Below are 15,873 nucleotides of genomic sequence, written 5' to 3'. Positions count from 1 at the left end.
TGTGTACGAAGTTCGATTCTTTTGATATCAGATGACGCATAGGCATAGAGTCGTCGCACAGCTGTCAAGCTGTGCAGAACGTCGTTGTCGTCGACGGAACGTGAAAACAACGATTGCAAAGTGGAACGACTAGTCGGCGTCGACAGTGTGAAACGAAAGGAAAACGACGTGCCAGCGCGATGACAATCCATAACTTGTACATCTTCTCGAAAACTGGCACGTTATTGTACTATGCCGAGTGGAACAGATTGAATAAGTCGGGGATAACGAGGGAGGAGGTAATGTAGTTATTGACAGTTGCATGTCGATTAGAAAAACTAATCTGGTATGTCAACAGTTTACGATACTCGCAAAGATGACTGATTCGCACAGTCATTTTAGCTTAGCAAACGTAATGTAATACGAGTATTCAATGTATTACATGTACATACATACACATTGCATGCACTCATTGTATGCTTTTGTGGGATAATACAATGAATAGTTGAGGAAAAATCGGCACAGAAATGAATAATAATACAGAATTGAATAAAATTAAGAAATTGGAATTTAAATATATTTGAATTACACAGACTATAAAAAAAAAGAAAGAAAAACTCTGGTAAATAGAGCTACTTATTTTCTTATTTATGACCATTGCATTAAAATTTTTTCAAAGCAAACCGTGAAAAAAAGATGTATATAAATATAAAAGATAATACAGGATTAAATCAATTAAATATAATTCAAAATGATAAGAAAAAAAATGGTATTAATAAAATTGACATTCTCCTAATAATTACAAAAAATTTATTCATGATTTATAGGAAGCAAAATTAATGTATGGAATGCTGTTTTCCATGAAATCGTTTGTAAATAAAATCTCACCATTGGATCCTAAGGAGGGCTTTCTATATTACAAGACGGGCAAATATACGCTTCATTATTTTGAAACACCTTCAGGTCTTAAGTTTGTCTTGAATACTGATAATGCGAGTCAAAATGTTAGAGAATTGTTGCAGCAATTATATAGAGAAGTGAGATTACACATTTATCTGTTATATAATAGAAATATAAGTATAGGTATGTAATTGTATCATCTATGTAATCGTATATTTGTCTTTTTAGGTCTACTTGGAATACGTTGTAAAGAATCCATTCTGCCAATTAAATGAACCTATACAAAGTGAATTATTCAAAGTAAAGGTAGATGAACTATTTAAAAAATCTCCTCTATTTCTAAGTCGATCGTTGTAGATAATAATATAAAAATAAATTTTTATACATAAAAACGCCTTAAACTTTTTTAAACAATTTTTAATAATACCTGATATTATCTGGTTCATTGCTAAATAAATTAGATAACACCAAATATTACCCAACATATCGTTTTAAACTTTAAAATCAATCTCAATTTCAAGAGGTTAGATTATCACAGTAATATGTAAATCGTAAAGTGAAGTAATGGTATATGTATTAAATTTTAATATTAAATTATGACGTTCACGAATGAAATTGTATAACTTTAAACAGTCTTGTTGGTTTTAATTTTTTTTCCAGCAGTTTATTTTATTTCCCAGAGAAATATATACACTTATTACAATGATGTGTAAAATGATAAGAGTGCATATTTAAAAGATATTTCTGTGCTGTACAATATTAATGACAGGCAAGTACAGGCAAATTAAATTAATATAGATCTATATATTTATTTGTAGATGCCAGTACTCTAAACATACTAAGTAATAATCCTAATTAATATTTGCGTTTTTATATCATAAAGTGTAATAGGCATTCGGAAAGTCACAGATATTTCATCTTAAGTAATTATCGTTATTACTATAATTATATATATCATCACATGTTTCAATTATTTCAACTAAAAAAAATTCTGAATTTAATGATAAAAATATGTAACAAATGCTGATACATAAAGAAATATAATATGTATTACATATTTGCAAAAAAATAGCATTTGACTACTTTATAATAATTCAAATAATAATTTAATCTGAAATCATGATTATTTGGACATGTTAATACATAATATTTATAAAAGCATAAACACAATCTAGGATCCTATATATATATATATCTCGATTCAAGAATTATAAAATATTAAATATAAGATATTTATTAAAAGTACTTATTCAAATATTATAATTTTGTATTAACTTTTTAAGTAATTTAAAAAAATGAGAACTTGATTATTTAATACTTTGAATTAATGATTAACATAACATATTAAACATATATTTAATATATTCGTTATTTCTTTTATGCTAAGTGTATCAATGATTTCGAATTTGTATGTTGTATAATTTTCACTTAAATTTAACTAGTGCTGTTTGCGCATATGTATAAAGAAGATGCGGCAGTTTGTCATAGTTCAAAATTCGTTTTTTTTTTAGGTATGCATATACAAAATAATTTTTTGTAAAACTATCGACTAATATATTTTATTATTTGTTGTGTTTTATAAGAGGATAAAACATATTGCTTTGAATTAAAATGATTAATACTTTCAAACAAAACTTTTTTTAAAACCAATTTGTATGTATATTTCATTTTATTTTAGAATTATAGGTTAAAAGTTACAAAATGAAATTGATATAAAGCATATATCTGTAAATATAGTTTTTTAAATTAATTAATCAAATATTGGTATCAATGATCAATTAGTTCTGAACTGACAAATGCAAAATAATATACACACCAAAATTACTATTTCGTTAAATTAAACAAATAAAATTACAGAAGATATTTTAAATAAATTTATGATAGCCTTTTTCTATACATACATACATAATATACAATATACATATAATATATATATCTTTTTATTTATATATATATGTATGTACGTATTACACACTATATCTTCCATATACGAAAACAATTTTTCGTATATGGAAATAATTTTTTCCACTTCATTATAACATAACATAAGAAAAAGTCAAGAATATTTGAGATAAAATTACTTGTTGTGTTATATATTTTCGCATAACAACAGGAAACATATTTTTGGAGAAATATTCATATTCAAATATTCTTATATGTATATTGACTAATTACATTAAACGCGTAATACTTAAAGACATAATGAGCAGTATTTGACTTATAAAATGCAGCGACAATCCGCGACATTAACTTTCATTTTTGTAAATTCTTCTTAGCTTGTGTATTGTCCACCTGTTCGTTACAAACTGGATCCGGAAAATCAAGAGTAATGTAGACATAAATAATAGGATTATTTTGTCTGTTAATAATGACATTCACTCAAAAAATATTGACGCAAGAAAAATTTTATAATTTTTTTATCGTTTATAACGAATTGGAGGCCAGTACGTGTATTTGTGTAGATGTATGTGTAAACATTCACAGAGTTTTAGTATATGCATAATCACAGCGCAAATGTACACAATCAGTAAAATTGTTTTACCACATTTTTAACACCCCACGTGTAACATTTGAACTATTATTGTGTGTTGCGTATGTGGGTATGTACAATCTTCACGTTTATACTTACGAATTATAGTCATGTAGTTTAATACATATATACACACTCAGCAATATGTATATACGCATCTATACATACGTTGTGACGTTTTGAGAAACATGCATTTCATGATCATAGATTCAGTCTTAATTTTTTTAGCAATTCAAGCTTTTGTCCGTACTGATGGGGCTCTGACTCTCGTCATGTGAAGGCGTGCAGATCCGATTATCAGAAGTCAGTGACACAATTGGCATTGGTTCCTCTATAACAGATAATCGTTTCTCGCGATCCGTAGATACCGCTGAAGTGTGAAAAAATACATTTCTCAAAGTAGCCACGTTAACGCGTTCTCGCGAAGTATCGTCCACAGGGCTCTCGGCGGACAATTCACCGTTTGGACTCCTAAACAAACATATTATTACAATAATTTCACAAGTTTTTATTTATTTTTTAGAATACTTAGTTGCGTGATTCGTACTTAGATATCTTTTGAACTTCCATTTCTATCTCTGCATCCTTGTTTCGCTTTCGTCCTCCTGCTGAGCGATTATTTACTCCGCAGCTTTCCAACTTGCCGCCTACTACCCTCTCTTGATCCGCTTCGATTACACTGACATGATCGTCGAATCGTACTCGTTCTGAACCGCCATCCTCTCCGCACATAGTCCAACTACTAGAATCGCTGCATTGACGATCGAACGTGAGTTTACGGCGGATACGTTTTGCTAAACCAGGTGCCATCTCTTCTAACGAACTCAAGGAAGTAGCTTGTCCAGCAGAGTCACTGTGGCCACCGTTGGCAGAGCTAACTGCTTGTTCTCCTTCCGTGCTCCTACCACCACTAATTGAACTACCGTCCATCTACATAAATATATAAAAATAATAATTTAGAAATCATCTTTATATTTTTTCATTTCTTTGGATATTTTAATATTTGCTCAATTAATTTCAAAAATAAATATTTCCTATTTAATATTTATCAGAACGGAACAAATACCTTAAAATTAAGAACGGAACCAGCCAAGGCCCTCGTAGAAGCTGCGCCATCGTCCAAAGCGATAGAAGCGTTTACCGATTTTTCAGACAGACTAGTAGCCGCGGAAGCCGTTTCGCTACATAAACTGAAACGTTGAGTAGACGTAACATCAACCTGGACTTCCAACCTGTAGTAGGCACATAATTGGATATATCAGTGACAAATGCATTATCCTGTCTAACGAACAAGAGTAATTACCTTTGACCGCCGGGAAGCACGCTGGAGGCTAGACTAGCGAGGCTGGTGCCAGCGAGAGCCACGTTGCTGACGCTTTCACGATCATTTTCCCGGCCCAATTTCTCCAACTGGCTGCCACTACCCAGTGAAAGGGAGGCCTCCCCTATCGATGGATTGCCACCGCGATGACTCGCGACGTCTATTGATGCCGCATCTGTAACATGACAGTCTTGTAATAGGGTTTCGATCGCGATACGTGTCCTCGATATAGGGTATGAATAGCTGCGTGACACACACGTGGGTAAGATTGATTTAATCGAGCGGAACGTGTGTGTACGTAGCACAACAAATGGCCTCGTATTTACCTCCGCCGTTGCGAACACCCAGAGCCCCCATCAGCTCGTTTTCGTCATCGAATTCAAATCGCACTCCGGTACCGCTCGTAGAGACGCCGCAGCCTCCGCTTCGGCAGAGGGATACCGGGACCACGCCGTAGACGTAGAACAGCAAAATGGGTACGCCGATACCCACAGCTAGTCCTGCCAACACCGGCGACACCAAGACCTATAGGAATCATAACGGTAAATTAATAAACGCCTTTGCTAAAAAAAAAGACCATCATCCACCATAACGCTTGCCAGGACAACAAAGTGTGGCGCCGGAGAGATAATGTTGTCGGCGTCTTTTGTTATTCCTTGCTTTAAATAATTTACCTGCGATACTTGTTAAGTATTATAAATAGGAGCAGTTTTAGATACACATCGAAGGCCACGACGGAGTTACATGGAGTTATAAGAAACTCCGATGATGAATATTTAATGCTCACGTCGCTCGTCACAGCCGAGTAAATCATGTTGTCGATAAACGGTTTAAATCAAGCATTTCTATATTGATATAACACAGCATTGATATATTTTACTTTACTCATATCTCAAAGCGATAACCGATATAATATTTTATCTTATCCAGAATGATATCTAAATTAACTTTGAGCTCGTTTTTCAAGTCAGAATTTTACATTCTTATAGTACGTTTATCAGCGTGCTACATTTCTATGAGTGCGGAACGACTCCGCTTATGTTTCTCTTGGCCCGTAATTTTGAAGGAAAACAGAATGCGGCATATCGTACCAGTTCGCAATCAGCGTAGCAAGGGCGAGTTGGAGGCATAGATCTTTATACTCGTGGATACGTCTTTCCCTTTATATATATATATATATATATATATATATATATATATATATATATATATAGAGAGAGAGAGAGAGAGAGAGAGAGAGAGAGAGAGAGAGAGAGAGAGAGAAACAATAAATGTGTTGCATTCTTCATTTTACCAAATATACGAAGCATATTCTATAATCTTCATTCTTACAGCATTCTTATAGCAGAAATATCACGTGGTTTAGTAGGTTGGGTAATTTAAGCGGTTCAAATTTCAATTTAATAATTCGAATTTTTCAAACTAAAAATATGTTTGAAATATTTAAACTTCAGATCATTTCAAATCCGAAAATTCAAACCTAAATTTTTTATCATATTAATGTAGAAAAGAAAAGACTTTTCGCATTTTGCAGCACTTATTTGAAAATTGGATGAGAATGTAGCACTAGAAATTAAATCAAATTTTTTACATATATTAATAAATATGCCTGCAAAAGTTTATTTAGATTTACTGACTCTCTTAAAAGTTATTTACATAAAACTGCAGCAAAACAGTATTTGTTTCATAAACTATTATAAGCCAAATTTTTCATTATTTTTTTACAGCTGATTTCAGAATCAAAATTCAAATATTCATGACTAACATTTTTTTATCACTGATTAGGAAAAAAATAATAAATCTAAAAAGCCTGTAGTTTTTAAATTTCGATAACTTTTAACTAGTATTATAGAGCTAAAAGAAGATCCCTAAATTCGAATTATATGATGTCTGAACTGTATGAAACTGTGATGTTAATTTTTTTTTTAACTTTGAACTATTTGAACAATATCTATAGAATCTTTTTGAGTCCCAATTCACGATAATGATTGCGCTCGCACTTGCGCAGCGGCATTTTTATTCCAATAGAAGAACAAAAGATTATTTTCTCGCTCTATTAACTCAGTATCCTAATTTCAGTTACAAAGCGCAAGGCAGGAGTATAAAACTCATCGTCGGAGATGCATCAGCCGAGCTCCGATTTTCAGATTTTCTGGGAGCAGAATTGGCGAGTATACGGTCGAAGACAGAAGAAACCTGAACGCGTGCACGAGTAGGTGGGGGTGGGGAGGAGATCCGGGAGGAGCAGAAGGAAGAATATTGATCGAGAGTAGGCATGCGCCTACAAGCCACGGTGTCTCTTCCTCGTCCCACCCTGCGTCGGCGGCGCCGAGCACCAAGCCCAAGGTGGACGACAATGGGACATGCGTCGTGTTGGTCAGTACACTTGAGGTCGCGCCGTGGTAATTAAGGGTAACGCGTTCTCGGTGCGCCTAGGTCGAGGAAGAAGACTCCAGTCGGTCGGTCGCTGCTCCGAGGGCGTGTCGATTAAAAAGACAGTCGGTCTCTCCACTCATACCGTGGAGTCTCGAACTATATAGTCCGCTCCGAATCGGCGCAGAATCGGCGGTGGCCCGACGGGAAGAGGCAGCGGCACGTAACGAGGTGGGCTCATTCAACGACGGTGATTTCACGGTGGCGAGCACACGGACGCGCCCCGTTAATAAACTAGCGCGTGTGTACGTGCGGTAATTTAAACGCGTGATATATTGTCCGCCGCATATCCCGGTGGGGCGGCATCATCATTCGGCGGAGCACATGCCTTGTTAACCACTGACCGAGGCCAGGCAGTTCGTGCGTCGAGAGTGACGGGAGAATCCACATCGAGGAATACACATCGCCGAAACGCTTCGGCGGAATATTGGCAAAGAAACACAAGGGGAGCTGTCGAGGGACGAGCCAGAAGGAGTCATGTCCGATTTGGACGACGAGACCGACACTTCCTGCGGGGAGGAGCAAGTTGTCTCGGACTGGGAGGTCCGGAAGGAATGGCTCGAGAACATATTGTCAAAGCACCACAACGGGAAAGCGGTTAGTCGTGTAAACAAATGAAATATAATAAGATATTTAATCTTGTGTAGATAAACGTACTAATTGAATAACGCGTTAACGTCTGACTCATTGAGTGATTTATTTAGGTCGAAGTTCTGGAGTTTAAGGTGAGCCCCGGATGCGCGACAAGCGAGAGCGTGCTGAGCGCTATCACCAGCGTTATGACAAAGTATTTAGCAGCATTTACGACGAATAAGCCAACCGATAGATGCAGAGTGGACCTTATCATAAAGCAACTTCCCAAGGATCCGTTTAGCCGGTTTTTCGTTACAGAAGGCCAATTTGATCTCCGAGAGATTAAGTTTTATACACGGGTAAGGTGATATGAGTCAAAAATTAAATTTGAATATCTTTTCTGTTCGACGAATTCATAACACGGTTTATATGGATCAGGTGATGCCAGACTTGAAAGAATTCAATAAAAGGCAGCTGGCGACGTCAGAGGAAAAAATTATATTGCCAATTCCAACATGCTATCATGCTCATTATAGTCCTGCCGGCGGAACTGACGACAGCCCGATACCGCCGGAATCGATGCTGGTATTGGAAGACTTGAGCGTCATAGGTTACGAGAGCGTCAAGTTCTCGGAAGGATTAACGTTTAGTCAAGCGACAGCAGCGTTAAGTGCCATCGCCTGCGTACACGCCCACTCCCTGTCGATGAAGGTCGTGGACAAACAATCCCTCCCCGAGCGTTATCCATTCCTATTCCAAACAGCGAAAGCAACAGATTCGTACCAGCAGCTAGTGGAGCGTGGTTTACCACAATTGGCGCATTTTCTTGAGAGTAGACCAGGACTGGAGGCGGTCCTCGAGGCTCTGCTAATTTTGCGACCTCGCACCAAAGATATTATTTCGGCTCTTCTTGCTCCAGAAAGTCCGCTAGCATTGATAACGCACACCGACTTTTGGAGCAATAATCTACTTTTCAAAAATAATAGTAAAACTACGGACTGCACGATTCTCGATTGGCAGATGGTCACTTACAGTCGGCCGACGAACGATGTCGCATTGTTGTTGGTGAGTTCAGTGCCCACAGAGTTACGGCGCAAGCACACTGATACGCTTCTGAATACGTATTGGAACACGCTGAACTGGACATGCTCGCATCTCGGCCTAAATATCCCCAAAGATTTAGGTTACACCAGAGAGGATTTGAACAAGGACTACAGAAGATCCCAGCTGCTGGCGCTTTTACTTTGTATCGGATCGGTGGACGTTGCACTCGGTGATCCTCTCACGGAGCAACGACTGATCGACGTCCTTGAGGATTTATATAATGACGGCGTACTAACGGACGAAGCCGTCGTCGCGACAAACGAGACTAATAATTCTTAATCATCGCTACCACGGCTAGCGTACGCATCGAAGAATTAACATTTCTGTCGGGGACTGTGACTCTAAGCGAAGAGTTTCATAAGAGAAGCAATAGCCCGTTTGTAGTTTAAAGATGCAATCTTTTGTGTTCCCAATTCAAAGGAGGCTTAAAGCCAGCAAAAATATGAATGTTGGCACAGAAGAAGATAGCTACAAGAAGCACGACTCACGTCGGAAGAATATAGTGGAAGAATATAAACTTGCGCTATTCGTACGATGTCGTCTCCTTGTAACGAGATACTAAGACGAACGGGACAAAATGGGTCAAAGATCGATATGCTTAAAGGATACGATAGATGTCTCAGTTATATTATTAATGTAAGCTTTGACAAACTATCGGCTATTATACTCCTTAAAAGCTACAGTATTTTAATGACTATTTATGCAAGATTCGCTTGCAATTTGATGAAAGTCTCAAAAGTACGATAAAATCGAAAGCGAATTTTTCAGGAGAAGCTGCGTAATAAAAATATCGATTTCTTAACCAGACACTTCTCTCCAATGTGGTTGTATCAATTCGGTTTTGTGTTCGAATGCAAATTGCTAATGAACTTTAATGTGCTGTGCCAAGTCGTTAAAGATCTAGGCAAGTAGTTGTGATACAATTACTAAGACGGATCAACTAGATCCGTGGTTAATGATATAGGACATATATCAAAGTTATAGAGTATTTTCGAGATATACATGAAACATAAAACAATTATACATTCCATTTGCCCGAATACGTCCCGTGATAAATAAACTTCTTCCGACAATTATTCCAGCGAACGCGCTGTTTTGTTATATACGCTATATACAATTATTGTACTATCCATTTTCTCTGTATAAACAATATGGATAAAATATACTTCGATGTTATCACGAATAGCAAACAAAGTTCCTATTGCAATTCATACAGACACACGTTATTATTTTTTTTCTTTCAATCGTCAAACACAGAGAATTCACACGATCAATTATTTATTCTCAACGCGGAAATAATATTAGCAAAACGTTTAGAATAAATAACGCTCAGTCATGAAAATTTAGACACAACTATCGATATGATAGTGTCATGCACGCACACATTGAAATAAATTGAAAATGACACACTTTAATAATTATAAAAAATATTTAATAAACTTACCGATGCAGTGACTCCTCCTGCGATAAAAGCATTTCTCTTGTGTTTGTTGGCCTTTTCGTATCTCGTATACAATTTCTGTCCTACCCATACCGGTATACCTAAACACAAAGTATATAATGTTTATAATTAAATTTTTTTCTCAAGTGTAATTTCAATGCTATTTATTTTTATATTATACACAATGTAATTCGTATTATATAATTTTACCAACCTATAATCATGGCTGGAAATGCTATACCAGCGACGAGACCAATTCCAATTGGTGCTCCCACTAAAGTTCCAAGTTGCCAAAGAATCTTTTTCTTTCTGGACCACGGCTTTTTCCCCCAAAAGGTGCAGCCAGAAGGACTATAAATAAAATAGATAAAATAATGTTAGGTGTACTTGTTTAAATATATGCATACATAGTTTTATTTAGAATACTTTTCAACATACCTAAGATAATGAAGATCACTAATCTCTTTCATACAAAGCCAACAAAATTCAGCACCGCAAACTGCACAAGTCATATGATTACAACTTCCATCGTCCATTTTGACAATCAAAACTTGACATCTAGGGCATGGTTTTATGTCGTCTCCTATAAACACACACATATCACAGATTATAAATATAAATATAATTTCATGTTAGAATAAATAACTAATTAGTTCATAACACACTTACTATGTTGAGAGTCAGTTTGACTGAAACTTAAAGAGGAGCTGCGTTCGTAATATTGAGAACGTTGCGCTCTGGCAGCATCGCATGTTTGATTAGGATGCCACCGCGCTTTACAATGATAGCAAAAGTACGAGTCGCAACCTGGGCGTTCGCAACGTAATTTTGGACACGAAGCGCAACCACTAGCAATTACAGCAAAACTACAATCCGGAGCAGGGCACCATCTTGCATCAGGTTCTACAGCGAGTACTCTTCGAACCATAAAATCTTCGTATTTTTCTAACTGTGTTTGATCATTTAGAATCATTCGAATATCTGGAAAAATGTAATGCAGAAAATTGTAAGTAATACTAACTCGGAAATCTTATAAAAAAATAATATATATCAAAATGTTATAATTATTAAGCAAAAATAAATCGTCTTTACATATCAGAGGGCAGCAAATCTTAATGCCTATAATTTGTATGAATTATCATCTCCAATTCACATGAACTGTGCATAATTAAATTCTTTAAAATTTTTGGAAGGGGGATCTTACAGATGCATCAAAGCGTCAATATTATTAAATTGATTATCTGTGAATCCACGCGTTCCAGCTTCACATAGGAATTGTATTTTAAAAACGAGAAAATATCAGCGTGCAGTTTATGTGAATTGGAGATAATAAAAATTTATATAAATTATTTTTAGACAAGATTTGCTGTTGCTCGATATGAGTGACTTTCATCTTTATGTTTGACAGTTTTTATCGGTCTTTGTTTCACTTATTACATAATTGATGTATATACTTGTAATATATTTACCGTTTGGATGTAATGGTTCTGAACACTCTGGGCAAGCGATATTAACTCTAGATTCAGAAATTTCTACTTTCAGGTATTGTTGAAAACAATCGTAGCAACTGCGATGATGGCAAGACTGAATAATAGGAAAGAATTCTACTGGCAGTTCGGCCAAACATAATGGGCATTCCATCAATCCATTCTCATTACTCTGAAATAACAAACATAAGAGAGATTTAACAATGATGGCTTAGGAAAGCTTCTTTTACTTGGTCTTTTGCGATATAAATATTATCTCGTTTTAAGTATACCTTTCCTGCAGAAGAAAGCACAGAACCTTTGCTGGAAGCACGCTGCAAGTCTATGTTGTGAAATTGGAAATGGCTCGAGCCGTTGCTTACTCTAGCCTCTCCTTTCTCGACATCCGTCGCTCTACCGCTTACTTGATCTTTGGCTGCAAAAAGTTTTCCATTTTGAAGAATTATGCTTTCGCTTATTATTATATATATCACAACTAAATTTAAAAGTTACCTTTTGAATTTCTGTTATTTGAACTAGGCGTTCTTGCAATGCGACGACCAATAAGTGGACTGGAATACAATAATCTTCGCAGGGAAAATCGGGGAAATAGTCTCCGAGGACGCGGTGGTGCACCATTGCACCCACCCACGCCATTTTCACTTTCTTTGAACATTCTGAGAGAAGTGTTGGGAAAGTTATAAGTTGCTAAAGAATCATGCTTCGCCTCGTACGTTTAGCGTGACACGTTCTGTAATCAAAACAAACAATTGCAATTAATTAGGATATCTTACAATTTTAATTAACGTGAAAGTTATTAATAAAATATTTGTAGATGCATTGTTATATTAACTTGTAAAAATGACATTTCTGATAAAAATGCACAAAATCGTGTATCGATTAAAATTTATACGAAGTTTCCGACAAACTTGTGTAGCTGTTCAAACAGAACTTTATTGAGATGTTGCAATAATTAAAGTTTTTTTTCTCCTTTTATATGTATTATATAAATAGAGCTATACATAATACGTGATATATGTAATATTTGACTTATTAATCAGCATGAATAGCTATAACAAACTTTGGATTGCATGCGTGACCATGACAATACCAGTGATCTCGCTTATTCATCGCTAAGTGATTCATATTACAAAGATAATTGAGAACTTAATGAATATCATTTCATTAAGTTCTCCATCGAGAGAATGTTGGAGAATTATGTACATTCAACCCGCGTTATACTTAGGTCCACATCAAGGTGTTACGAAAATAAAACCAAGTCGACCGCAGGTACAATAAACTCGAGCAAGTATATGCACGAATAAATTACGCGAATTGTCATGCTACTTAAAATTACCTTCACAGAGAAAAAAAAATTTTAAGAAATCATTTTTTTATTTCTCAATGAAAATGCATATTTAATACGAAAATAATGCAACACTGCCGTTTCTTATGTAAATTTCGGATATATAACGCTGAAGTAAAAATGTGATCAGAGAGAATACACAGTCTCATTCCGACAAATTTATTCACTAGCTGATCTCACAATTTTGCAACTTCGAAGGAACCACCAAGACAAATTTTTTTTTTAATTCCCGCTACGATATCGTGCGATACATCATTGCGCGATCATCTGTATTTTTAACAAGTTTTCGTTAAAACGAATCTCCCGCTTTCTCCGAGAAAGGAACGATATAAAGTCGAATCGCATAAATGCGATGGTCATCGACGATTTCACCGCAGTCTCTATGGGACGCATGAATTATCCGGCGTGTTGCAATACTTAAAAGTCATGCAATATGCACGAAATTTCGACACGCTCTCAGTTCGCAAAGGAGAGATCGTATCTTTCTCTTTTTTTTCCAATGCACAAAGCACTTTTTTTTTTTCCACAGATTGTAGCGTCATCTTTTAAGTCGACCTAGCTGATACCAAGCGCATATTGTCTTACTTAAGCACGAATGTTTTTCTTATTACCGTGTTACGTTACACGATCGAATGACGCTCGTCAGCAAAATCGAACGGCTATTGAAGCAAAATCTGCTTGGGAACATCTTTGAAAAACATAATCATTAAATATAATTACATTTATGTATCATAACTTATGTATTCATAATTCCAGTTATCTTCTGAATAAATCTTCTGAATTTTAACATTAGACAAACAAAATTAAGTTTTGAATGAAACACAGGATATAAAATCAATGTAATGATTTATGAATATAAATCATATAAATAGCAGTATAAAACATACAGATAAGATTTCGCAATCGAATGACATTTGGCAGCAAAAACGAACGTCTGTCAGAGCAAGGTAGCAAGGTCTGCTTGTTGAAAAACAAGATTATCAAATCCAATTAAAATCCATTTATGTATTCACAATTCAAAATGTTTTAAGTTATAACACTTAATTAATATAAAACGCAAGCGATATATCAAATAAATATTGACACAATAATAATACAAATATAAATATAAAAGATCTCTCACAATTGAATGACGGTAGCCAGGTGGAACGTCTATTAAAGCAAGCTCTGCTTGTTGAAAAATAAGACCATTAAATCCAATTAAATCAATTAATGCATTTGTGTGCGAAAATATTTTTTAGGTTCTTAATATGAAAAACAAGTGAAATAACATGAATACTATGATATAAATAACACTAGAAATATGCATATTAATGTAAAATACAGATAAGATCTCACAAAAAGGGAAAGTTGTCCCCCAACAACGACGATGACGTCATCCTTGCATATTCTTGTCTGAACAAAGTCACTATTCCATTCAATATTGATAAAATTAAGTCAGCTTTACACATCGAGATACTCGCACGTGTCGAAATTCGTTCAAGACCAATCCCCGTCGGATCGATAAAGGCAAACGCTAATTCGGATAAACTCGCTGCTCCGACGATTCACGGCAATAAAACTTGACAGCCGCGCGAGATCGTATCGAAATTAGCCACGACGCAGCTCGCTCAGGCGTCTCCACACCGAGACGATTTAAACGTCCATGGCATCGTCGGTCGCGGGACCGAGACTCGTCACCGAAAGATGATGAGAAACCATCCATACACGGACCGTCCCCGGTATCTCGCGTATCGTACACGATCTGATCGCCGAGACGTAGGTAGGTGCGTGGCGACGTATGTGCGCGGTGGAAAAAGTGCGGCGAGACTCGCACTCTTTCCGACGACTTTGTTTATCCGACGGATTGCGTGTCACATCGTCAACGTGCGTCAGATGAGCGCCACGGAGCGACTGATGCGATGCACTCTCGTGGCCCTTTTTTTTCCTTCTCTTGGCCGCGAGAGACAGAGAGAAAGAGAGAGAAAGAGAGAGAGAGAGAGAGAGAGAGAGAGAGAGAGCGAGAGAGATGTTTCTAGGAGATAAGGCGCGGCCAAGGAAAATCCTGCTCGCGAGTACTTCGTACGCCCCGCAAACGACGGGCACCCGCTGATGCAGGTACGAGTGTGACGAGAGACCGTGACTCGCGTCTCTCCCACGACCACAACGGACGACGCGTGTTCTCGCCGTCGCGCGAGGAAAACGTACCTCCGCCCGCCGCCGTGCCGTCGAGCGTCGTAGGCCGGTTGCTGTCGACGAAACGCGATACGTCGCGGAGAGTCGATAGCTGCAGGGCTGCCCAAATATTCCGCGCAGTTTGTTGGTTAAGGATGTTCACTGTGATACAACAGCTGACTGTTCCGATCGCGACGGTGTGTTGCGTGAAGGAGCAGGAAGGAATCAGCAGGTAGATCGGAGCGGCTTTGGAACGCACGCGCACCGACGGCGCCATCGGGCGGTGGCCGTCGGCGTTACGCATGCACAACCCGGGAAAATTTTAAATCGCAGAAATCGCGCGCGAATTAAATGGGTCCTTAGGCCTAAATAAAAATCACTTTGTTTATTGTATATTTTCAAAACTCTATAATACTCTGTTTAATACGCTATTTAAAATTGTGTTTAGAAACTGTATATTTGATAGAATTAAAGACATAAGTTAAGTAGGCTCATTTAACTTACAGGTATCCCTATATATCATAATATGCATAGTAGGGTGTTAGATAATTATTGAATATTGTTCGATAGAATAGTTAGTGGCGCGATTGCTAAAATAAATCCGGT

The 15,873-nt window shown here is 36.7% G+C and overlaps 3 protein-coding genes across 4 annotated transcripts; 2 read left to right on the top strand and 1 right to left on the bottom strand.

Moving 5' to 3' along the window:
* The first annotated feature begins 45 nt into the window (after positions 1 to 45).
* On the top strand, positions 46 to 1,271 carry LOC118644133 (trafficking protein particle complex subunit 1-like). Its single transcript, XM_036286739.1, has 3 exons — positions 46 to 278; positions 807 to 1,016; positions 1,108 to 1,271. Exons 1-3 carry the CDS (start codon positions 180 to 182, stop codon positions 1,234 to 1,236), a joined length of 438 nt encoding a protein of 145 aa, XP_036142632.1. The 5' UTR covers positions 46 to 179; the 3' UTR covers positions 1,237 to 1,271.
* A 246-nt stretch (positions 1,272 to 1,517) lies between these two features.
* LOC118645466 (E3 ubiquitin-protein ligase RNF19A-like) lies at positions 1,518 to 15,459 on the bottom strand. Of its 2 annotated transcripts, XM_036286537.1 has the most exons (14): positions 15,301 to 15,459; positions 14,452 to 14,521; positions 12,261 to 12,498; positions 12,041 to 12,183; positions 11,751 to 11,940; positions 10,951 to 11,262; positions 10,720 to 10,864; positions 10,496 to 10,632; positions 10,285 to 10,382; positions 5,057 to 5,255; positions 4,713 to 4,905; positions 4,476 to 4,641; positions 3,957 to 4,339; positions 1,518 to 3,880 (listed from the first exon to the last, which is right to left on the bottom strand). In XM_036286537.1, the coding sequence occupies exons 3-14, from the start codon at positions 12,421 to 12,423 to the stop codon at positions 3,634 to 3,636; spliced, it is 2,376 nt and encodes a 791-aa protein (XP_036142430.1). In that variant the 5' UTR covers positions 12,424 to 12,498; positions 14,452 to 14,521; positions 15,301 to 15,459; the 3' UTR covers positions 1,518 to 3,633. The 2 variants fall into 2 exon arrangements, with proteins under 2 accessions (XP_036142430.1, XP_036142429.1); XM_036286536.1 differs by lacking the exon at positions 14,452 to 14,521.
* LOC118645472 lies at positions 6,685 to 10,312 on the top strand. Its single transcript, XM_036286553.1, has 3 exons — positions 6,685 to 7,760; positions 7,868 to 8,095; positions 8,175 to 10,312. Exons 1-3 carry the CDS (start codon positions 7,641 to 7,643, stop codon positions 9,117 to 9,119), a joined length of 1,293 nt encoding a protein of 430 aa, XP_036142446.1. The 5' UTR covers positions 6,685 to 7,640; the 3' UTR covers positions 9,120 to 10,312.
* Positions 15,460 to 15,873: the final 414 nt, after the last annotated feature.

This window comes from Monomorium pharaonis, chromosome 1, assembly GCF_013373865.1.
Source record: "Monomorium pharaonis isolate MP-MQ-018 chromosome 1, ASM1337386v2, whole genome shotgun sequence".
In the NCBI taxonomy this organism is placed as follows: Eukaryota; Metazoa; Arthropoda; class Insecta; order Hymenoptera; family Formicidae; genus Monomorium; species Monomorium pharaonis.
Note: the sequence above shows the minus strand (reverse complement) of the source record. Positions and strands in the feature narration are given on the sequence as shown.